The following is a 24770-nucleotide window of genomic DNA, read 5'->3' on the forward strand; positions in this document are numbered from 1 at the left end:
AATTCGATAAAAAATGAAATTCAGAACTTGAGTTCATTAGGAGATGTCAACTTTATCATAAACATCAATTATCCTCACTATTCCTATTTCATAGCGTTTATTTTTTATTTATAAATTTTAAATTTTGATAAGCATAAAATTTTATCCTCATATTTATTTTATCATGTTTACCAAATGACCCGAAGAAAAATTATAAAATGTAATAAAATCAGTATATAATTTCTAAAATAAATATATTAATAAAATAAAAATGGGGATATTTAATTTTTTTTAAATAAATACCTTATCATTATGGAATGAGTAATCACACTTGCAGCATCAGCCTAGGGCCCACCCTGCCCACACCTGAAACTTTGGGGTTTCAAAACTTGTACATTAATTATTACATTTTTTTAGTAAATTAAGAATCAAGATTAAATTAAATAATTATGGGATTTATGCAATGTTAGCTTCAGTATTTTCCACCGGATCATTCTTATTCTTAAACGGTTCCATAGTATAATATTTTTGGTTTCACACTTGTATCTTTGCACTGGAGCAATCATCTTCGAGCTGAGAATATCCATATGTACGTGAAGCTAATTTTCCCGGCAGATATTTTTTCAATCCACAAGACTCAAATCCGAGACCTAAAATCTTAATTAAAAGAAATTAAGCATGTAGCACTTGAACCCTCTTTGATCCATAGTATAATATTTGAGAGTACTTGGCCATTGTTTAATTAAATGAACCTGAACATCTTTGAATTTAGAGACAAGGAGAATAAAGAAAAACACTAATTTCGTGGAATGAACCTATACATTATTTATCATCTTTCTTTGCCTTCCACTAATTTAGATATATGCTAACAAGTTAACAAAGCATGCATGGCACGATATATATAGAACTTACATTTTCCGTACCATATATAATGTATGTGGAACTTGGAATATTTGAACAGCAATTAAACAAGATAAGTATTCCACCATTTCATTTTGCTCGGACAAACAAACAATTGGATGGTTGAAAATCTAGGACTTTGCACAGTCACAAACCCACATGAAACATTCATTATTGCCCCAACTTGTAATTTAAAATCGATAGGATCATTCATGCATTTTTTTATAAAGAAGTATTTGTTTATAAATAAATAAATAAAAAGTTCAGAATTGAACTTGGGAGCTCAATTTTAGAGTAGTATACTAGATATAGGAGGGTGAAACAAAATATTGAGAAAGACTTTCATGTAGATCGTAGACGTATGTATGTAGAAATAACCAATAAAATCTTAATAACATATTAAAAATTCAATTATTTTTAAAATTTAGTTATAAACGATAGCATCAAAAACTATAAATAGAATTGTCTTTAAATATGACGAGTTATATTTGTCTTCATGTAACTTTTTCTTCAAAATATTACTCTAAACACTTGCTTGTATAGTGGTCAAATATAATTAGGAGCTAGCCAACGATGCAATGAGTGACAGTTTTTTAGGAGAATAACTATATTAAGTGAGCATAAGTGATGATCATCTCAATATAAAAAATGAATTAGAAAAAAATTAAGATCGTTGACATATTGAGTCATTAATACATCATCGAGAATTAATACAATATTACAAAATATCATACAAATAGAAATTTTTTATGGTAGAAGGAGCAATGACATTTATGTGCTTATGCTTTTTACAAGAAGTTAGAGTGGTATTATATTAATGGTCATCAATATATATTTTTTAATAAGTTTTATTTTTTAAGCAAGTGTGCAAAGCACACAATATATTAGCCAAAGGAGAACATACAAGTTACAAGTTTCTAAATTTATAGTTTGGAAGGCCTAATAAGTTTCTATTGAACTCATTAAGGATGATAGTAGGGATAGAAATAGAGGAAGAATTTGTTTCATATTTAGCCACATGAGAAACCAACTTATTAGCACAAGAGTTTCCTTCACGATAGATATGAGATATTTTCCAAGTCATGGAATCCAAGATTGTTTTGCCGGAAGTCCACTCATTGTGTAAGGACCAAGGAGGTTTAGATTTGCCAATAAAAATGTCCATAAGCAACAGTGAGTCCACTTCCAATAATGTCATAAGGTAATCATGTCGTTAGAATGAAATGCTTAATGAGTAGAGTGATAAGGAAGTTATGGATTCAAATTTTACTTACTACAAAATACTAATATTTATCTATAAAAAATATTCTCCTATATATATCAACTAAAGGAAGTGAAAACAGAAGTGGATGTAACAAAAGTAGGAAGTAAAAAAATAGGGAAACTATTCTTTTAAAATAAACTAACATGTAACTAAAGTTTAGAAATAGAGAGATGATAATGATCGACACTAAAGTTTGTTTTTTCTTGTGAGTTTGAAGGAAAAGAATATAAGTAAAGAAAGTTATGAAAGTTTAGTATCTTTTCTCATTTATTTGTGGTGGGTTTCATGCAAATTTTTCTCTCCTCATATGTGTGAAGAAAATGGGAAAAGATACACTATTAATTTACTATATTTCTCACCTCTTTCATTATACTTTTATTCTTTCTTTCTATCTTCTATCTTCTCATCTTCTACCCTAAATCAAACAAAGCATAAATGTGTAAATGTACAAGAAGTTTAGACCTTTAGTTCTGCTAATAGTTTCATATCTAGAAAAATAATGATAGTCACATTATTTTCCCCCATATATTCTTACATCTATTTTATAACCAATAATCAATAAAAAAATTGCTTCATAAACCATAATATAAAAATGACTAATGATTTGAGGAAAAAGAAAGAATATGAGGATATCATTACTCTAAAACCTTTTATATTTCACTTTACAACTCATAGCTTTATTTTCTGATCATTAGTCATTGATTCTCACTATGCTTTTCTGTTAACATTTCTTCATAAGATATGTGTAAGAAGTCTTTGAATTTGCCTATTGAAACTTTACAGATGCCTAGAATGAAAAGCTCAAATGGACCCCTATGATTCTGATTTCTTTAATATTGGACAATGATCTACTGTTCCCAAGCATGTCTTGTACCAATTAAATATGTCACGACAATTAAAAAATTTAAACATTTATTATTATTTTTATTTTTACTTTATTTTAATTAGTCCGGGATAGATTTTGGGACATGCAGTAAAACAATAAATCATTTTCCTTTAATATCTATGCCAATAGTTGAAATTTGTTTGTTAACATGCACATTGTAGTCACTTGGCTATTAAACAATCCACGTAAACTTTTTAAAGTAGCCATCAATTTGATTCCATGAATAATGGTAGGTACACCCTACCCTCTTGAGGGATTTGAACAAGATTCTTAGGTTTTTGATTTTTCATTAAAGAAAAAGAAATTAGTTTTTATTGCATATCATTATGCCATCACAAGTGATTATCAAATCTATTGAAATATTATTTAACAATTATCAAAAAATAAATGAAAACTCGTTAGATCACTAAAAGTGCAAGGTCAATTTTTTTAATAAGAAACATGATGGATATTCATTCATAGAGTTAGGGATTTGGTCTTGCTTTTTTCTACTTTATCCTTTCTATATTGTCATATTGTATGTGCCATGTAGAGGGATTTGGTCTTGATTTTCTTGCTTTATCACTTTAGTCTCTCTCTATTACTAAAACTGCAAAATACTTTAATAATTTGAATTACTGAAATTCGAAGAAAAGTTATAATTTGCTTTTGAAATTATTCAATTAAAAATAATTAAAATTTTAAACCTTTAAAATTTAATTTGTATCACATATAAACATCTACGTTAGACTCTCTAGTATTTCACAGTACCTGAACTCTATTTATATCACTAGACTTTTTATATTATCTCTCTTACATATATGTGTATAGTATTTTTTTAAAATTTTATGGCATGCCAAAAAAAAAATCAGTTAAAAAATATATATTATTCACTGCATAGGCTCTAGCCTTCCAATAGATTGTGGAAATTAAATGTACCACATGTTATGTATGATTAAACTTGTATTATCTATTTCTCTAAAAAGAACTTATATTTTTTTTGTCTAAAGTAAATTCGTTCTTATGCACCACACAACCTTGAATTCCTTAGCACATAATGTCACTTCCTAAAAGGACTAAAAATTTACACTTTAGGAAAATATAGCTTAATGTCTAATCAGCAAGACATCCTAATTGACTAATGCAAAAGTGCACGTAAATGTTTATTTGCCAATACTATTATGTACTTAAAAATTTAACTTTTTTATTTCACCATATTGAACACTATATTTAGTATTGAAAATTATACTTATTATTGTATATATTTATTTTTATCTTTAACTTACATTTTTTTGTCTATACTATCTAAAAGTATACTTTTTTGTTATTTTGTAAGTACTATCATTTTAGGTTGTTTTACATAAATAAAAAACATTATTTTTTTAACAAAATTGTTATTCTTCTTTTCCTCCTATATATTTTTCAACTCCTCCCCCTTCTTCACTGCATAATTATATTTTATTTTCACAATAATAATTATTGTAAGGTTTTATTGATAATTGAGATGTTAATATTACAAAACAACACTTAAATAAAAAATATATTTTCATAAAAATAACACTTGTAAAAAAGTGACACTGCCTATAAGAATATTGAAATAAATGATTGTTGTCCCACAAAAGTTGATGTATAAGAAACATTATTATCTCTTGAACATTGACTTGGACAACATACACTATTTGGAATATGATGCTTCATCCCCATATAACTATAAATACACATTTGTTCTTAGGTAAACCTTCACATCTCTTCATATATCATAATTAAACTCTCTCTTATATGCTCTCAAATCCTATTTGCAATTGTAGCAAACTAAACACAATTGTGAAGATGAAAAGTATATACAATGTATTCAATGGTTTGAAACCAGTGATGCTAATGGTGATGGTGCAGATTGCATTCACTGCAGTCAATGTTCTCTACAAGCTTGCCATAAACGATGGAATGAGTGTGAGAGTAGCTACTGCTTATAGACTAGCTTTTGGATCAGCTTTTACTGTTCCTCTTGCTCTCATTTCTGAAAGGTCAATCATCAATTACTCCATCATCTTGTGCTTATATTCTTAATAGATTATAAAGTATTTTCTTCACACCAGTTTTATAAATGTTCCTTTTTACATGTAATTTATAATCATTATTAAGAGACCATTGTTAATCTCAACAAAAATGATTTTTTTTATCTATAAACTAAATTATAAAATGGATATAAAATTGTAAAATGTTTTTTCCTACCATGCAGGAAGAACAGACCCAAGATGACTTGGAGGGTGCTTTTCATGGCATTTTTTTGTGGCTTGTTTGGGTATGTTATATAAATTCATAGACATATATTAAGATATAAAATATGATTAAGATATAAAATATGAACACATGGGATGATATATTAATCAAATAATTAACAACACCTATATGATTATGTAATGTTGCAGGGCAAGCTTATTTCAAAACCTTTTCTATGGGGCTCTGGCTTTGACATCAGCAACATTTGTGTCTGCTATATACAACCTTGTTCCAGCCATCACCTTTATTTTGGCCATATCCTGTGGGTAATGATTAATCACTATTAACATTTGTGTCTTCCTTAGTAAAATTTTCATTAGCCATGGAATAAGATATTAAATGTTATTAATTAGTGGAAATTGAATTGAAGTTACTTATATTACTTTTGCTAATGAACTTTTTTTCTTTAATTTTACATAGTTTGGAAAAATTGAATTTGAGAGCAGCAGCAGGAAGGGCCAAAGTGTTAGGAACTCTAATAGGAATTGGAGGGGCAATGTTTTTGACATTTTACAAAGGAATAAAAATTTATATTTGGCCTTTCCACATCAATCTTTTGCATTCAAATGGCCACATGATACCATTACATGCTGACTCTAGTAATAAGTTGGTGGGTGTTTTATGTGCCATAGCAAGTTGCTTCTCTTATGCTTTGTGGCTTATCATTCAGGTTAGCTTTATTAATTGATATTTTTAATATTTTCTATTCATCTTCGGACCTTGATATTAGCAAGATTTCCTTCTTTTTCTATTCCTTTCTCGGTTTGGGTCTTTAACCCATTGAGTTGTTTTTCTTGTTCTCTTTCTGGTTGTGGATAGGAGTATCACTTATTCTCCTAATACTCTCTTTTTTGTTATAAATTGTTATTGCTGATAAAAAAAATTGATATTTTTTATGTCATATTCATATTATCATATGTGAATTTGTTTTTTATTCTTGTAATTGACAAGTTAAAATGACACAGGCTAAGATGAGCAAAGAATATTCAAGCCATTATTCAAGTACAGCTTTGATGATTACAGCAGGGGCAATACAAGCCACCATTTATGGTCTTTGTGTTGAGAGGGATTGGAGCCAATGGAAGTTGGGTTGGAATATTAGGCTATTAACTGTAGCTTATTCGGTATATATACTATTTTCTTTTCTTTATATATATATATACCATATGTTTGTTCTTTTAATCTTCTGTTTTTTTATCATTGTCATGACATGACATCATAAGGTCACAAATGTAGTGTCTTACATATGTGATACTCTTTATATTATGCTATTATGATTGATTAAAAACATACACCTTTGTTTTTTAAATAAAAATTAAAAAATTAATATTTTATGGTCATGGGTATGATATAGAAAGTGATACATATTATATGAAGATATTGTCCTCATCATAAAAAATTAGGACATCTTATGATATTTGTACGTCTATCACTTCTTTTCTTTTGTAGATTCTTCTATTTGGTTAAGAAAGTATAAATTATTGCATATTTAAAGTAATTAATTTTAAATTACAATTTCTTAAATAATCATAGATAAAATGATTGAAATAGTATGTTGTCCACCTAAAATATTCTATATACAATCTTAATAATTATTCATATTTTTAAGTTTAGTTTTATAAAAGTGTGATTGGACCATGAAAAGTGTAAATGGATATTTGAAAGTTTGAGGGAAAAAACGTTTAAAGTGCACTCTTCCCATCCTCATAAAATATGGATTCTCTTAACCTAAATTTTTCCTTATTTCTTAAATCATTAAATATTTAGTTTTTGTGCGTATACATTCTTTTTTAGCCTTTTACCCCGGGCTAAGTTTAAGAAATTTTTTTAAAAAAATTGCCTGCTAAAAGGAAGAACAAAAACTTCAACAAAACTTTTTAAATATTGTCTCCATATGAACTAAAGTTCATGGAAGTCTTGCTCGTATTAATAGCCTAACCCCAAGTTATTTTGTGCAACTAAAGTTTATGATATACTTAATAATTGTTGTAACTACATTTATTTAGATATATATACAAATTATATATATAATTAATGATATATAGAAGAAAGTTTTCATCTGAAATAATTTTATTTCAGGGAATCGTGGGTTCTGGATTAGTGTTTATTGTGATTGCATGGTGCATACATATGAGAGGGCCTCTATTTGCTTCTGTTTTCAACCCTCTAATGCTCGTGCTTGTTGCTGTTGCAGCTTCTTTGATGTTGAATGAGAACTTATATTTAGGAAGGTATAGACACACTAATAAGTTAAAACCCTAATCTTAATTCCCTTAAATATGACACAAACTATGTCATTTCTACATTTATTTGTCTTTCAAAGTTTCCACATATATTCATAATTGTGTTCTTGTTTTGTGTGACATATATAGTGTGGTTGGAGCAGTGATGATTGTGTGTGGACTATACATGGTGCTTTGGGGTAAGAGAAAAGAAATGAAAAATATGACTCAGTTAGTGCCATCAGAAATCATCAAAAAAACTGAAGTTATTGAAGTTGTTGTTCGATCCACTCCAATTATAAATAATGATAAATATGATTACAACAATCACAACCAAACAAATTCTATTAAGAATGTTTACAAAGATCTGGATTATATGCCACGAAATGAAGAAAAATATGATATTCACAATAAGGAGATAAATGAAGTAATCTCCTAAATAAGATATTAGGTAGTAATACTCTATTGAGGACTAAAATGATGTGGTACATAGCATGTCCTCCATTTAGGTTCTACATTACATTTTGTCTTTGTTTCTTGAAATCTTGAATTTACTTGTCAATAAATTAAGTTCCATAGATTTTAATTATAATATATAAAAGTTTGTGAAAATGTTACCCGAAATATAACATGTGTTAGATGGTGTGTACATAAGAGTCATTATATGTTGTCATATACTTTTTTTTATTACATATTGTTATTTACTGCGTACAAATCTTCACCCAAAAATATACATTGTATAAAAAGTTAAATCTATCTTTTATAATCATGAATTAAGTACATACGCTTTATAATATTGCAATGATCTTTTATTTATTTAATAAATTCGAATTAATTATAAAAATCAATAAAAAATTGTTTTGACCATCCTTTATTTATTTAATAATAAAATTTAGAATATAAAGAATAAAAAAACACAAAGTTACTTTATTAATTATTTTTTGCTTTTTTAGAGAGAAACATATTTTTTTTTTTACTTTTAATTCATTTTAGAAAAATGACATAAGTTTCTAGAACCTATCATTTAATTATTAATTTTATTTCTTATTTCGAAAAACATTTGTTTATTTTATAAACTATTTCATGGAGGACCCTTACCTAGTCAAAACTTGAAGTATGGAAAATACCCTCCAAAAATTTATGGAGCTAACTACGGAAAATCAGAGGATGATAGATACCTCATTGAGGAATTTGGAGACACTAGTAGGTGCAATAACCTCACACTTGAGTTGAATCCTAGTCATCAACTAGAGGAGCCACCTCCTATGCTGATAATTATTAATTACCAACCTTCTACCTCGAAGGTTGATGAACTAAAAGGTAAAAGTGTGGAGGTAAGTCCAAAAGTTAATTATGAATTAGTTAGCTCATGCATGCTAAGTAGATACTTGGAAAATAAAGTTCAGTACCAATGGTCATATTATTGTCACTCATCCTTTTGAGAGAATAAGTAACTGAATATCTGAGTCCTAGGGGCATCAATGAAATACCCAATTTAATCATGCCTAGCGAGTCTTGCTGGAAATGGTTCAACACCGTGAAACCACAGTATCAACACCTTAATGTCATACTACTTTGGTTACTCCAGCTTCGTGATCCCTAACGGTCACATAGTAATATCAAGCTAATGACGTTATAGAAGCGTTTGGTGGGAGGCAACCAATCAAACTTAAAGTTATGTCATATAAATTTCTATAACTGATTATTCGAATAATTTTTTGTGTATACTAATGAGATTCTAGTCTTCCTAGCTTGTAGATTTATGTATGTTGTAAATAAGATGTAATGGCTAAGAAGTAGGAATAATGAGGATTCTTTATGTTCATGGAGGAGCCGACATTTCTCCATGAACTAATAGTTCTGAATTCCATTTTTATCGAGTTATATATGAAAATACTTAATTAGATTGATTCTTAGTTGTGATTGGTTCTTTATATTCGTTGATGTACTTTGGATTTTGATTTATGAATGAAATACCTTGATTTTAATGAATTATTCTTGATGAACTTTTAATGCTTAATATTTTTTTGACAAAATGCTTAGTTTGTTTTTGAAAATAACCTTGTGAAGAAATTCCAATTCTTTAGTCCACATCATATAATTTATCCTTCAATAGACGTAGTTGTTGCATGTTTAATTGTCACAATGATTGCCTATGCTCATGTATTTGCTAGACATAAATTTATATTTGCATTGAAAACTCTCAAACTTGATGGTATGTGTTGCTATACATAGAGGCATGCTTGATGGTTCATAGAATATGATTTTATCAACTTAGTTGCTAGACACAGATCTAATTTGGTAAAGTGTTAGCATAGACCAAAACATTGGAGGTTAAGACTATTGAGGGTGTGTGTTAATCTCTAATCATATGCATAGTTGCTAGAAATAGAGGTTTGTGTGAGCCATAATAATTGATCTTGTGTGTAAGGTTTCAGCTTTGTTTCGTGAGTTTCCAAGTAAATTATAGTATTAGTTCTTAGTGTAATTGAGATCTCATATTGTGTAGAATCATGCTTGTTTTATTGCTTCATTGTTGTATGATTTACTTATATGAATAGCGAGTCAATCTCATATCTAACTTCCTACACTTTCAATTACCAAAACTTTTCAACCAAACTAACAACAATGCAACATATGTCCCGTACATACCTGATTCTTAATTTAAATTCATTCAATAATGATTAATATGTGCAATGACCTTAAAATCACTAAAAGCTAATGTCTTAATCAGTTTAGTAACTTATACAACAAAATCCTATGTCTAGCCACTTTACTAATAAGATTAAGAATTATGATTTTCAAAATCATGCATATATCTCTAGTAGTTCATACAAAACTTAGTTAAAATACAATATCTCAATGGTACTAGCTGCCAATGTATTGATCTATACTAACATTTTATTAATCTACCTCTATGTATAGTAGTTTAGATTAAAAAAATTAAGTTTTATGAACCTTCAAGCATACCTCTATGTCTAGTAGTCTATGACATTTAGTTTTAAAGTTATAAAATTACAATGGTTAGAATTATGTCTAGATACTAATAAGTAAAATGCATGAGATGATAAATACTACAAGTCTATGTCTAAAAAATATACTACTTGTTGAGTTATGCAAGTTCAAAATAATACAAGTAAGAGACTAAGCAACTTATTCAAATATCATACAAAAAGTTGATTAAAGTTAAAGTAAGCATAAATTAAATAAAAAAACTCAAGTATAATCAAAGTTTCATGAATTAATTGTGAATCAATGTATACACATCAAGCCTATGTTACATTTGATCCCAATAAGGGAGTACTTAAGTACTCATTTCCAAACAATGTAAGAAATATATGTATAATACAAAGCTCATGAGATGGTAGAATCACTCTCAAATGAGCATAGATTAACACATAAAGTGCTTATACTTAGTTTTTATGAGCTAAGTGAGCTAAGCTCTCTAAAACTTAGGAAAATAATGATTACAATTCAAATATCTAAAAGTTTGTAAGTTTGGCTTGAGCTGGAAGTCTTTAAATATTGTCCACATGTTGGCTTCTACACTCAGTGCACTGCATGTATAGTGAGTGTGGCTTCCAGCTAGCTAGGTGTGACCTCTGGATGCACCAACGCGCGTTGGATGCAACTTCAAGCATTGGGCGCCCCACCCACTCTGCTTAACGGAATTGTGTGCACTGAGCATATGAGTTCTAGTGAGTTAGCTTCAAATTCTTTTAATTTAGACTCTCAACACATATGTTGTGTTGAGCATGACTCTTCCTTTGTTGGTCGTGGCTCTAGAGCTTAGTGTGCATCTTAGATATTGTCCAATCCGCTCAACATGATCTTTTCACTGAGCTTGTCACGTTATTATATGGAAACTTAGAATTTTTCGATCTTTCCTCTGGATTAAGCTTGTAGGACAATTCAGAGTTGACATTTGATCATTTAATAAGTTTTAATCATAAGTATAATTTCATTTATTTGAGTTGATTAAGTAGTTAAAGTACCGTAAAAATTGTGTGAAATGTATGATAAAATTGGCATTTAACGACATAGCAGTAAATTATGTGTTTCATGAACATGTCAAACATATCGAGATTGATTGTCATATCACGAAAGAAAGTCTACAAAACATACTTTTTCATTTACTTTCAATGTCTACAATTGATCAAGTTGCAAATTGTTTTACAAAGGCTTTGGAGCCCTCTCCTTTCACCCATCTCTTTTCCAAGTAGGGCATTTCAATCATTCATTCTCCAGATTGAGAATGGGTATTGTAGATAAATTTTCGGTGTTAGGTTTTTGGTGTTAGGTTTTCGATGTTAGGTTGATAATAAATAAAGTTAGGTCGATAATAACATTCTCCAACTTCTTATTGTAGATTTAATTTTGTTAATAGGTTTTGGTTTTAGATTGATAATAAATAAAGTTGGGTTAAGCCTAACATATTGGTTTCTAAGATTAAGATTGGATAGTTAGGTTAGTTTGTGTTTGTTTTCTGAATATACAAGAGTTTCCATTTTGTAAGTTTCTGTCAATCATTGAAGTATTATTCAATTTTTATTTCTTCTTACTTTGGTATGAAAATCCAATGAAAATAGGCAAAATATTGGTTCAACTCAAATATGAGTGAGTCCAAACAATTTATTATATAAGCAGAAGTTCTTACCAACGATAGGATGTTAAACTCAAATAATAACTAACAAGATAAACATTAATTATAAATAAATTAAAATAAAATGAAACTAACTAAATCCTAAATAAGATCATGTTATATCAATCCAAATATATCTAATATGCCCCTCAAGATAAAACTTATTAAGCTTCAAGTTTGTTACAAAGAATTCCTTTCAAAATGGAAATAATCAAACTAATTATATGGTCCCAAAAAATCATCAGAAGTGTTGTAATTGCAAAATATTTTGGTATAACCATTATGTAATGATCGTTACCAATAAGAAAAGAACTAAGTGCTAATAAATTCAACATTGGGAGAAAGTGAACCACGGTAATGATTAGGGTGAAAAGAAAAACCATTAGTATAATCACCATTCGTATAATTATTGATGAGGAAAGAAATCACCACTAATATAATTCATCAATAGAGAAAAAAGTACCACCAGAATGATCGTCGGTGGGAAGTGAACTTAGTGGCATAATCACTATTAGAATGACCGTCGATGAGAAAAGAAGATAATGTTTATATAATTTATCACTTGGAGATAAGATATCATTGAAATGATCATTACTAGGAGGAGAAACCAATACATATAAAACAAAGAAAATATATTCTTATACTTAAGCATATTGGTATTTGTTTATTTGGATGACTTTTGCATGAAATAATGAATTATTAGGTTGAATAAAAAATGGATACTAATGATAAGGTGATGTAAGATAGGTTGACGACTAATCACAGTTCCAAATTTTTGGCATCTTGATAGTGGAATTGTGACTAAACAGGTAATAGAGGATGAAACTGCTCTAGGTAGAAGTTTAGGATATGTTAAAGATTGGTTCAACTCAAATATGAGTTAGTCCAAATAATTTATTATATAAGCAGAAGTTGATAAAACAATAAGATGATAAACTAAAATAATAACTAACAAGATACAAAATAGATAAACTCAAATAAAATAAAACTAATTAAAACATAAATAAGATCATACTCAAACAATCCAAATATATCTATGGTAAACTCTATTCCGAATGCACCTCAAAATTACTATCCGTACACACTTATTATCCGTACACACCTGATTCTTAATTAAAATTCATTCAGTAACGACTAATTCATGCAATGACCTCAAAATTACTAGATGCTAATGTCTTAGTTAGTTTAGCAACTTATGCAACAAAGCCCTATGTCTAATAATCTTACTCATAAGATTAAGAAATATGACTTTCAAAATCATGCATATATGTCTAGTAATTCATGCATGCAAAGTTTAGTTAAAATGCAATACCTCAATGGAATTAACCGCCAGTGTCTTGGTCTATACTAATACTTTATTAATCTACCTCTCTACCTAGTAGCATAGACTAAAAAAAATTAAGTTTTATGACCCTTCAAGCACACCTTTATGTCTAGTAGTCTATGACATTTAGTTTTAGAGTTATAAAATTGCAATGGTTAGAACTATGGCTTGATACTAATATATAAAATACATGAGATGACAAATAATACAAGTCTATGTCTAGAAAATATACTACTTGTTGAGTTATGCAAGTTCAGAATATTACAAATAAGAGACTAAGCAACTTATTCAAATACCATACAAAAAGTTCATCAAACTTAAAGTAAGCATAAAGTAAATATAAAACTCAAATATAATCAAAATTTCTTGAATTAATCATAATAAGTGTATATACATCAAGCTTATGCTGCATTCGATCACAATTAAGGGATTACTTAGGTACTCATTTCCAAACAATGTAAGAAAGATATGTATAATACAAAGCATATGGGATGGTAAAATCACTCACAAATGAGCATAGATTAACACATAAAGTATTTATACTTAGTTTCTATGAGCTAAGCTCTCTAAATCTTAGAAAAATAAAGATTATAATTCAAATATCTAAAATTTTGTAAGTTTGGCTCGAGCTGGATGTCTTTGAATATTGTCCACATGTTGGCTTCTATGCTCAGTGCACCGTCTGTGCAGTGAGCATGGCTTTCAGCTGGCTAGGTGCGAGCTTTGGATGCACCAACACACATTGGATGCAACTTGAAGTGTTGGGCGCACCTCCCATTGTGCTTAGCACAATTGCATGTAAAACACTTGACCATTTAACAAGTTTTAGAGATGACATTTGACCATTAAGCCTGTAAAACACTTTAGAGATGACATTTGACCATTTAACAAGTTTTAATCATACGTACAATTTCATTTATCTAAGTTTATTAAGTAGTTAAAGTGCCATAATTATAGTGTGAAATATATGATCAAATTGATACTTAACAATATAACAACAAATTATGTGTTTCATGAACATGTCAAACATATCGAAATTGATTGTCATATCAAACAAGAAAATCTACAAAACATGCTTTTTCATTTACTTTCAATGTCTACAATTGATCAAGTTGTAGATCTTTTTACAAAGGTTTTGGATCCCTCTCCATTTATTCATCTCCTGTCCAAGTTGGGCATTTCAATCATTCATTCTCCAACTTGAGAATTGGTGTTGTAGATAAGTTTTCGGTGTTAGGTTGATAATAAATAAAGTTAGGTCAATAATAACATTCTCGAACTTGTTATTATAGATTTAATTTTGTTAATAGGTTTTGGTTGTTAGGTTGATAATAAATAAAGTTGGGTTAAGCCTAAGATATTGATTTCTAAGAATAAGATTGGGTAGTTAGGTTAGTTTGTGTTTGTTTTCCTAATATATAAGAGTATCCATTGTGTAACTTTCAATCAATCAAAAATGTACTATTCATTTTTTATTTTTTTTTACTTTGATAAGAAAATCCAATAAAGATATATAAAATATGGGTTCAACTCAAATATGAGTGACTCTAAACAATTTATTATATAAGCAGAAGTTGTTACGAATAATAGGATGTTAAACTCAAATAATAACTAACAAGATAAACATAAATTATAAATAAACTAAAATAAAATGAAACTAACTAAATCTTAAATAATATCATGTTCTTCCGATCCAAATATATATAACACGCTCCTCAAGGTAAAATATATTAAGCTTTAAGTTTGGAGTAAATACATATTTTAGTCCCTCATATTTTTTGATCTTACCAGTTTAGTCCTTCAAAAAAGAAAAGACCTAAAATGGTCCAAAAAATTTCAAATATGGGTCAAATTAGTCTCTACCAAGTGTTGTAAAATATGTTAAAAAGGACTAATTTGACCCACATTTGAAATTTTTGGGGACCATTTTTGGACTTTTCTTTTTTGAATGACTAAACTAGAAATGTCAAAAAATATGTGGAACTAAAATGAGTATTTACTCTTAAGTTTGTTACAAATAATTCTTTTCAAAATGGAAATAATCAAACTAATTATATGGTTCCACAAAATCACCAAATGTGTTGTAATTGCAAAATATTTTGGTATAACCATCATGTAATGATCAATGAGAAATGAATTAAGTGGTAATAAATTCATCATGTGAGAAAGTGAACCACTATAATGATCGTTGGTGGAAAGAAAAACCACTAGTATATTCCCCACTAACATAATTCATCAATCGAGAAAAAAGTACACCCAAAATGATCGTCGGTGGGAAGTGAACTTAGTGGCATAATAACTATTAGAATGACCGCCAATGAGAAAAGAAGTTAGTGTTCATATAATTTATCACTTGGAGATAAGATATCATCGAAATAATCATAAGTGAGAGGAGAAATCAATACATATAAAATGAAGAAAATATATTCTTATATTGAAGCATATTGGTATTTTTTTTATTTGGATGACTTTTGAATGAAATTTGGAATTATTAGGTTGAAGAAAAAATGGATACTAATGATAAGGTGATGAAAGAAAGGTTGAAGACTAATCGTAGTACCAAATTTTTGGCATCTCAACAATGGAATAGTGACTAAATAGGTAATGGAGCATAAAACGGCTCTGATATCAGGTAGAAGTTTAGGATATGTTAAAGATTGGTTCAACTCAAATATAAGTGAGTCCAAACAATTTATTGTATAAGCAGAAGTTGATAAAACAATAAGATAATAAACTCAAATAATAACTAACAATATAAACTATAGATAAACTCAAATAAAATGAAACTAATTAAATCATAAATAATATCATACTCTATTAGTCCAAATATGTTAAAGTATAGAGATATAATCCGCTAATAGTTTCATATCTAGAAAAATAGTATAGTCACATTATTTTTTTCCTATGTCTTCTAGTCACATTATTTTTTTCCTATGTCTTCTCACATATATTTTATAACCATTAATCAATAAAACATTGCTTACTAAACAATAATGCATAAATGACTAATGATGGGAGAAAAAATGAATATGAGGATATCATTTCCCTTCTCTAAAACTTTTTATATTTCACTTTACAACTCATAGCTTTATTCTCTAATCATTAGTCATTGATTTTCACTATGCTTTTCTGTTAACATTTCTTCATAAGATATGTGGAAGAGGTCTTTGAATTTACCTATTGTTACGCATCGATTCTCGGCTACATGACCTTCTTATAGTTACCATTATATTTTTAGTCAAAAATGTAGAGAAATATTTTAGCCCAATCACATTGGGCTTTGAATATTTGATATTTCGGTTAGGGAGTCAGTTATAGAGTAGGAAGGTATTAACATTCTATCCGCTCGTTTTAAATTTTACCCCTCACTATATTGCATGGCTTATTTTATACTTTATATTTATTTGGTTATTTAATTATTTATTGAAATAATCAAATTTTATTTTATTTTTATTGTTGCGTTTGACAATGTGAGACCTTGCTCCTACATATTCCCACAATAAATAGATAATCAAGGTTACGTAGTTTTTAGGTTAGAAAGTGATTGTTCATAAAGGTGAGTGTGAGTCAGGTTAAGGCTTGTCCCTTACTCCAACATAAATTATTGTTGAGTCACTTTTTTGAACCTAGACGTTGCCCTAAACTCGAAGCTAACCTCACCCTAAATATCGTTTGGGTCAGCATTTAAACCTGACCCCAACACTAGACTCGATTAAATATAATGCATACTCATTTTAGATAAATTATTTTCTCAATGTTACTAATTATTATGAATATGTATTTTGACATATAAAATGATATATATATATATATATATATATATATATACATATTATTAATCATGTATATATAATGAAAAAAATTAGAAAATCAATGATATTTTCGACCAAAAATATGTTATTATTGTGTATATAATTGAATAGAGACACATGAAACATGGTTAGTGAGTTACCATGAGACGGGTTGGATCGGGTCATACTGGTCTCTACCCGGTCCTAAATATTAATTAGGTCTAATTTTTGAATCTGAACCAGACCCTAGACCCCATGAGATCCGACCCTATTTGGACCATATCATGGTCAGGTGATACCGGGTAAGTTGTGTTTCACGGAACGCAAGGAAGACTGGGGAGCCACGTGTCGGCTCTAGATTGGCTAGAGAAAATACGACTAGTAGCTGCTGCATATACAACGTACGACACTGGACAATAAGGTGAGCACACATAGCCTCGCTGTATGCATGTAGGGAACAAGGCGGGACCGGGAGACGTGAATCATCTCCTCGTTTGTCTAGCGAAAGGATGTGCTAATAGGGGATTGTTGGCTGTCAATCGTCTAACATTTTCAACATAGTGACTGTGCTTTTGATTGCATAGTGATTCTCTGACGGCCCACAAAAACCTTGTTACATCCGATGTTGTGAAACCCGAGTCGAACGTCAAACTAGAAGAGGTCTCGTATAAGGTTTAAAGGGTTAATTCGTCTGGTTGAACCACATGATGTCATATATAATTAATAATTTTTATCAATAAATATATAATTATATATAAATGTAAATTTTATATAATTATATTAAAATAACATCTCTCAATATTTTTTGGACCAAAGTAAAACAAAATATTAGAGTAGTGTTCTATTCTTTTTATTTTAAGTAAACTGTATGGTTTACTTCCTGAGTTATTCTTGTTTAATTGGGTTTAACATGGTCGGACCGAAATTTTCTCAGTTCAAAGCGGTACAACGCTCATTCAGTTAAGACTGCAAACTAAAGTTATTTTCAAGTCCGATTAATGGTCAAACTGGTCGGACCACCTAGTACGGTCTGGTTCTCATAATACTCGTTACATCTCAATGATAACTTAGACTACATTGAAATCTATGCCAACCATGAAAGGTAGGTATTTTTTTACTATTTAGATTTTTTCTGGAGTTTCCTGATTAATAACCTAAACTATGCTATTTATAGAAAAATTCTACCCATAACCTAACCTACCTAAAATCCAGCTAAACAAAATTTTAAAGCTAAACATGGTTACCCCATTTTATTGGGTTTCTAATCTAAATAAAATTGAATCTGACTCATTTATTTTTATTTTATTTATTTTCTGAAAATAGAAGTTTCTAAGAAATATTTTGTGGACCTTTTATTTATTTATTTTAATAAATTAAAAATTAAATATAAAAATGAATTAAAAATAGTTTTCACTATCCTTTATTTATTAAATAATATAAATTTGAAAGTAAAAAATAGAAAAACACTTTATTAATTATTTTTTTGCTTTTTTAGGAAAAATGTATAGGTTTCTAGAAACCTATTTATTATTTTTTTACTTTAACTTTTTTTTGGAGGAAAATGACATAGGTTTTTAGAACCTATAATTTTTTTATTTGTTTATTTTAGAAATTATTTTGGTTAAAAAATGAGTTTTACGTTTTTTCTAGGCCGGACAAAAATAGATTTTCACACCTATTAAAACTTTATAAACGCCTTGAATGAAAAGCTCAAATGAACCTATATCAGTTCTTTAATATGTATATCAATAATGAAATGTGTTGTTATCATAAACATAGTGGTCACTTGACTATTAAACAATCCAGGAAAAGTTTTTAAAGTAGCCATGAATTTGATTCAATGAATAATGGTAGGTACCCTATCTAGGGATTTGAGGAGGATTTTTAAGTTTTTGATTTTCATAAAAGAAAAATAAATCAATTTTTATGCATATCATTATGCCATCACAAGTGATTGATTAGAACTATTGAAATATATAGCAATTATTAAAAAAAATGAACACTGGTTGGAGAACTAGCATGAATGGTCATTTTTTTAATAAGAAACATTCTGGATATTCATTCATAGAGTTAGTGATTTGGTCTTACTTTTCCTGTTTTATCCCTTATATATTGTGAAATTGGATGTGCCATAGGCTGATTTGGTCTTGATTTTATTGCTTTATCCCTTTAATTTCTAATTTATCACTAAAACTGCAAAATAATTTTAGTAATTTGAATTATGGAATATGAGGAAAGGAATAAATTTATAGTTTTTTCTCAATTAAAAAATTTAACCTTTAAAAGTTTATTTGTATCACATATAAACATCTACATTGCACTCTCTAATATTTGAAATATGAAATTTACTAATTTATATCACTAGACTTTTTATGTTATCTCACCTATATACGTGTACCGTATTATTATTTTTAATTTTATTGCATGCAAATTTTCTAGTGAAAAAATATATATTATTCACTCCATAGGCCCTGGCCTTTGAAGAGCATGTGTGAATTAAATGTACCACATGTTGTCTATGATTAAACTTGTATTACCTATTTCCATAAAAAAAGAACTTATTTTTTGATCTCTACTAAAAGTAAATTCATTCTTGTGCACCACACGATGTTCCTTCACACATTATATCACTTCCTAAAAGGACTACAAATTTACACTTCAGTAAAAAAAATAGCTTCATGTCTAATCCTCATTGACAAATACAAAAGTGTATATAAAGAGAAAGAAAAACATATATGTACACCGTTCATGAGAGTCATATAAGTATTATCCATCATTTATATTTAATTATCATTAATTTTTTAAAAGAAAGTAATATAAATAAATGATGAATGATGTAGTGATTGTATATAAATCTTTACATTGAAAGTACCTACATATTATACTCCTATAGAAATGTTTCTTTGCCAATATTATTAGTGTAAATTATATTGATATCCCTGATTTTCAGTAAAATTATAAAAATCATCTCTCCTTTTTTAAAATCTACACAAATCACCTCAAGTTATATACATATATTACACTACAATGACTATCCTATAATAGAGATAATTGTAATTTCTTAAACAAAAAATGGTGACTCGTGTAATTAAGTCAAACAAAATATAGTATATTTTGAAGACAAATTCAAATAGTATAAAAGTTAAAGTTTTGTTCAATATTTTTGTTTGTGACAAACTTCATCAATAATTTGAATGATGAGTTTAAATTACTCTTATATTATATTGTAACTAACCAAAATAATGAATATATATTAACTCTTATAGTATTTGGACTTCTATTCACAATATATCATATTTTGTTTAACTTAATTACAGTCTTCGTCATTTTTTGTTTAAGAAATTATACTTATCTCTCCTATGAGGGTAGTTAATGTAACGTATGTACATAATTATGAATGACTTGTGTAAGTTTGAAAAAGGAAAGCTGATTTATGTAATTTCAATAAAACTTAGGGAGCGTGAATGTAAATATGTACTTAATTGGACTTTTTATTTCAGCATATTGAACATTATACTTGGTATGGTAAATATTTATTTTTATCTGCAAATTACATTTTTTTGTCTATACTACATAAATGTATATTATTTTTGTTACTTTATAAGTATTATCTTATGTTATTTTACACAAATCAAAGAAACTATTGAGCTTTGTTTTTCAACGAAGCTGATATTATTTTTCCTATATTTTTCCCAATTCCTTTCCTTTCTTCACTCTATGATTTTATTTTATTTTCGCCACCATAATAGTAAGGGTTTAATGGACAAATAAGAAGTTAACATTGTCTTAAATTTTGAGAATAATAGTGGAATAAAAATTATTATTTTTTTATAAAAACCACACTTATAAAACAAAGATGGAATTTCTAAGAAAATCTATAATAAACGGTTAATATAAAAATTTGTATACAAGCAATATATCATTCAAAAAACACTATTATTCATAAGAAATATTATTAGAAAACAATAGTGATTAATATGAATGATAAATAATTGATGTAATAACAAGTTAATTTTTTTTTACATTTGTTATTAGTATAAGCCTTTTTCTCACATCATTTGTTGTCCCACAAAACTTAATGTACATAAGAAACATTATTGTCAGGTGAATATTGACTTTTTGTACAACAAACCAAATGAATTTTGATCCTCTCCAGAAAGATTCATTACATGTGTCTGAAATAAATATCAAATTGTTATAATTTTAATTTTAACTTTTAATAAAATGATAGTTTATTTCTCCTTATAATCTAGTACTAGATTCTCTAATTAGAGAGAAGTCACACTCATTTGGAATTTGAAGCTTCATCCCCTATATAACTATAAATAACCCTTTGTTCTAGCTAAACTTTCACATCTCTTCATATATCATAATTAAACTCTCTCATATAGTCTCAAATCCCATTTGCACTTGCAGCAAACTAAACACAATTGTGAAGATGAAAAGTATATGTAATGTATTGCATGGGTTGAAACCAGTGATGCTAATGGTGATGGTGCAGGTTGCATCCACTATAGTCAATGTTCTCTACAAGCTTGCCATAAACGATGGAATGAGTGTGACTGTGGCTACTGCTTATAGACTAGCTTTTGCATCAGCTTTTATTGTTCCTCTTGCACTCATTTCTGAAAGGTCAATCAATCAATTTTTCCATCATCTTGTGCTTATATTCTTATTAGATTAGAAGTATTTTCACCCTAATTTTATAAAGGTCACTTTATACATATAGTTTTTTTGTATTAATTAATCGTATCAATCATCTTTTGTAAGGAACTAATCCATTTTGGGATGTATGATCTAACAAGCGTCACTCCCAGAAATCAAATAATTAACCTTCTAATCATTCTGAGGATCTAGCGGGACCTTACACTACTAGACCAACGTCTTATTGATTTTTATTTAGCATTTAGTTTATAATCATTATAAAAAAATGTGAGGGATTATTGTTAAAATTTACAGAGAATAAAAACAAGATATATAGCTTCTTTGACCATATATTTACTATAGATAGGGTAATATATTTATTATCAAGTATTGTTTAAAATGTTTTTTTTCCTTCCATGCAGGAAGAACAGACCAAAGCTAACTTGGAGAGTACTTTTCATGGCATTTCTTTGTGGCTTGTTTGGGTATTGTTGAAATATATTTTGATATTTTTGATTAACATTATATTGAGTTAGTAATTAGGTTAAACTCACTTACTATTTAGTTGATTAGTTAGTTTTGGATATTAGGTTAGTTAGTTTTCCCTTCCTTTTATATGATGCATTTATTGTAACTTTTCTATTCGATTCAATCCATTCAATTATATTCATTTAATGAATGAAATTCACATTCTTTTATACTCTTTTATTTATATCATCGGCCGAGAGTTGTGATACATAAAGTATGAACATAGATTAAAATCTTGCTACTACACAATTTCCTCCTTTCCCCCTCTCCTTCCAAAACTCTATAACAACAATCAAGCTTTAGCCACTTATGGAGTAAATGTTTAATCAAATAATTAACAAAACTGACATGATTATGAATAATTGCAGGGGAAGCTTATTTCAAAACCTTTTCTATGGGGCTCTAGCTTTGACATCAGCAACATTTGTGTCTGCTATATACAACCTTGTTCCAGCCATCACCTTTATTTTGGCCATCTTTAGCGGGTAATGATTAATAACTATCAAGTATCAATCATAGTTGACAAGATCGAAATCTTACATAAGATTGGAAGGAGTAGATGAAAATGTAAAATGTGTGATCGTAACACGGGTCGTTATATCTTACCAAATATTGATTTTTTAGACATACATATACAGAGAATAATAAAATCTTCAACTTTCTTCATTGCTATAAATAAAAAAATTAACAAGTAGCATTGGATAAAGCTTAAACTTCCAACATCAAAATATATGCCTACAGAAGTATTAAGTCTCACATAATTGAAAAACTAATATGTCAACATAATCAACTAAAGTATTTGATAGCAAAAAACACGACCAAGTATCAGAGCCCAATATTATATTATATACATATTATATTATATATATATATAAATATATATATATATATATATATATAATATGTGGAAATATCATATAGCTAAATGGTGTTTTAGGTGGAAACTTCATGTTTTATGTAGCCTACACGTATATTATAATAATATGTACATAAAAAGTGGAACAAAATCATAACACAACAAAAACACATAAAAAAGAGAGAGAACATAACAAAGGCAACACAGTGAGCATCATTTTTCTCCCATTACACATTACAACATAAAAGAGACAAAGATCATCACTTTAGATAGAATAAGGAAAACAAATATGTAGAAAATGAAAACGATAATAAGGAAAAGTCTTGAAAATAAAGTCTTTGGGAGCTTCTGGTTGTGGCTACAACTTCTACTTCTATTACGGTTATGGTTATGGTTTGTTTGTTATTTTACAATTTAGATGTTAGAAGAATTTTGGGCTGGTAAAATAATTTTAGGTCATGAATTTCCCCTTCTATACGAGTTTAAAAGATGAGGATTTTGCAATTTAGGGTTTTTGCCATAAAAACAGAAAAATCACAACAAGACGGTGATTTTACGATCCTACGATCTCACTGACGATTGTGACATCGCATTCAGAGTGGACACGTGACTCTCTAGCTCTTGAAAACTCATAAGATCTACCGATCCTAACTACTATGGTATCAACACTATGCTTTGTGTCTTCCTTAGTAAAATTTTCACAAGTCATGCAATAAAATATTAAATATTAGTAATTAGTGGAAATTGAAATGAAGTTACTTATAATATATATACTTTTATTGATGAACTTTTTTTTCTTTACATAGTTTGGAAAAATTGAATTTGAGGGCAGCAGCAGGAAAAGTCAAGATATTAGGAACTCTAATAGGAATAGGAGGGGCAATGTTTTTGACCTTTTACAAAGGAGTAAAAATTAATATTTGGCCCTTCCACATCAACCTTTTGCACTCAAATGGCCATATGATACCATTACATGTTGACTCTAGTAATAAGTTGGTGGGTGTTTTATGTGCCATAGCAAGTTGCTTCTCTTATGCTTTGTGGCTTATCCTTCAGGTTAGCTTTATTAATTGATATTTTTTGTGTCATATTCATATTATCATATGTGAAGTTGTTTTTAATCTTGTAATTGACATGTGAAAATGACACAGGCTAAGATGAGCAAAGAATATTCAAGTCATTACTCAAGTACAGCTTTGGTGTCCACAGCAGGGGCAATACAAGCCACCATTTATGGTTTTTGTGTTGAGAGGGATTGGAGCCAATGGAAGTTGGGTTGGAATATCAAGCTACTAACTATAGTTTATTCGGTATATATACTATTTTTTTTCTTTATATATCTATACCATATGTTTGTTCCTTTAATATTCTATCTTTTCCTTATCATGGCATTACATCATAATGCCAAAATACCTGATATGTTAGTTAATATTTTTCCATATGAGTATGATATAGAATATATTTTAATACCCATG

General features: G+C 28.6%; 2 protein-coding genes across 2 annotated transcripts in view; both read left to right on the forward strand.

Moving 5' to 3' along the window:
* On the forward strand, positions 4821-8102 carry LOC109333790 (WAT1-related protein At1g25270-like). The gene is made up of 7 exons (XM_019569360.1): positions 4821-5032; positions 5248-5310; positions 5438-5554; positions 5709-5958; positions 6254-6412; positions 7368-7519; positions 7661-8102. Exons 1-7 carry the CDS (start codon positions 4839-4841, stop codon positions 7947-7949), a joined length of 1224 nt encoding a protein of 407 aa, XP_019424905.1. The 5' UTR covers positions 4821-4838; the 3' UTR covers positions 7950-8102.
* The window catches only part of LOC109333791 (WAT1-related protein At1g68170-like), a 3789-nt gene continuing 659 nt past the window's right edge, over positions 21641-24770 (forward strand). Inside the window, exons 1-5 of the mRNA XM_019569361.1 lie at positions 21641-21899; positions 22334-22396; positions 22808-22924; positions 24102-24351; positions 24447-24605. Of these exons, the coding sequence (XP_019424906.1) occupies positions 21706-21899; positions 22334-22396; positions 22808-22924; positions 24102-24351; positions 24447-24605 (783 nt within the window). The 5' untranslated portion in view covers positions 21641-21705. The remainder of the gene's footprint in view (positions 21900-22333; positions 22397-22807; positions 22925-24101; positions 24352-24446; positions 24606-24770) is intronic.

Source organism: Lupinus angustifolius, chromosome LG19 (assembly GCF_001865875.1).
Source record: "Lupinus angustifolius cultivar Tanjil chromosome LG19, LupAngTanjil_v1.0, whole genome shotgun sequence".
NCBI classification, from domain to species: Eukaryota; Viridiplantae; Streptophyta; class Magnoliopsida; order Fabales; family Fabaceae; genus Lupinus; species Lupinus angustifolius.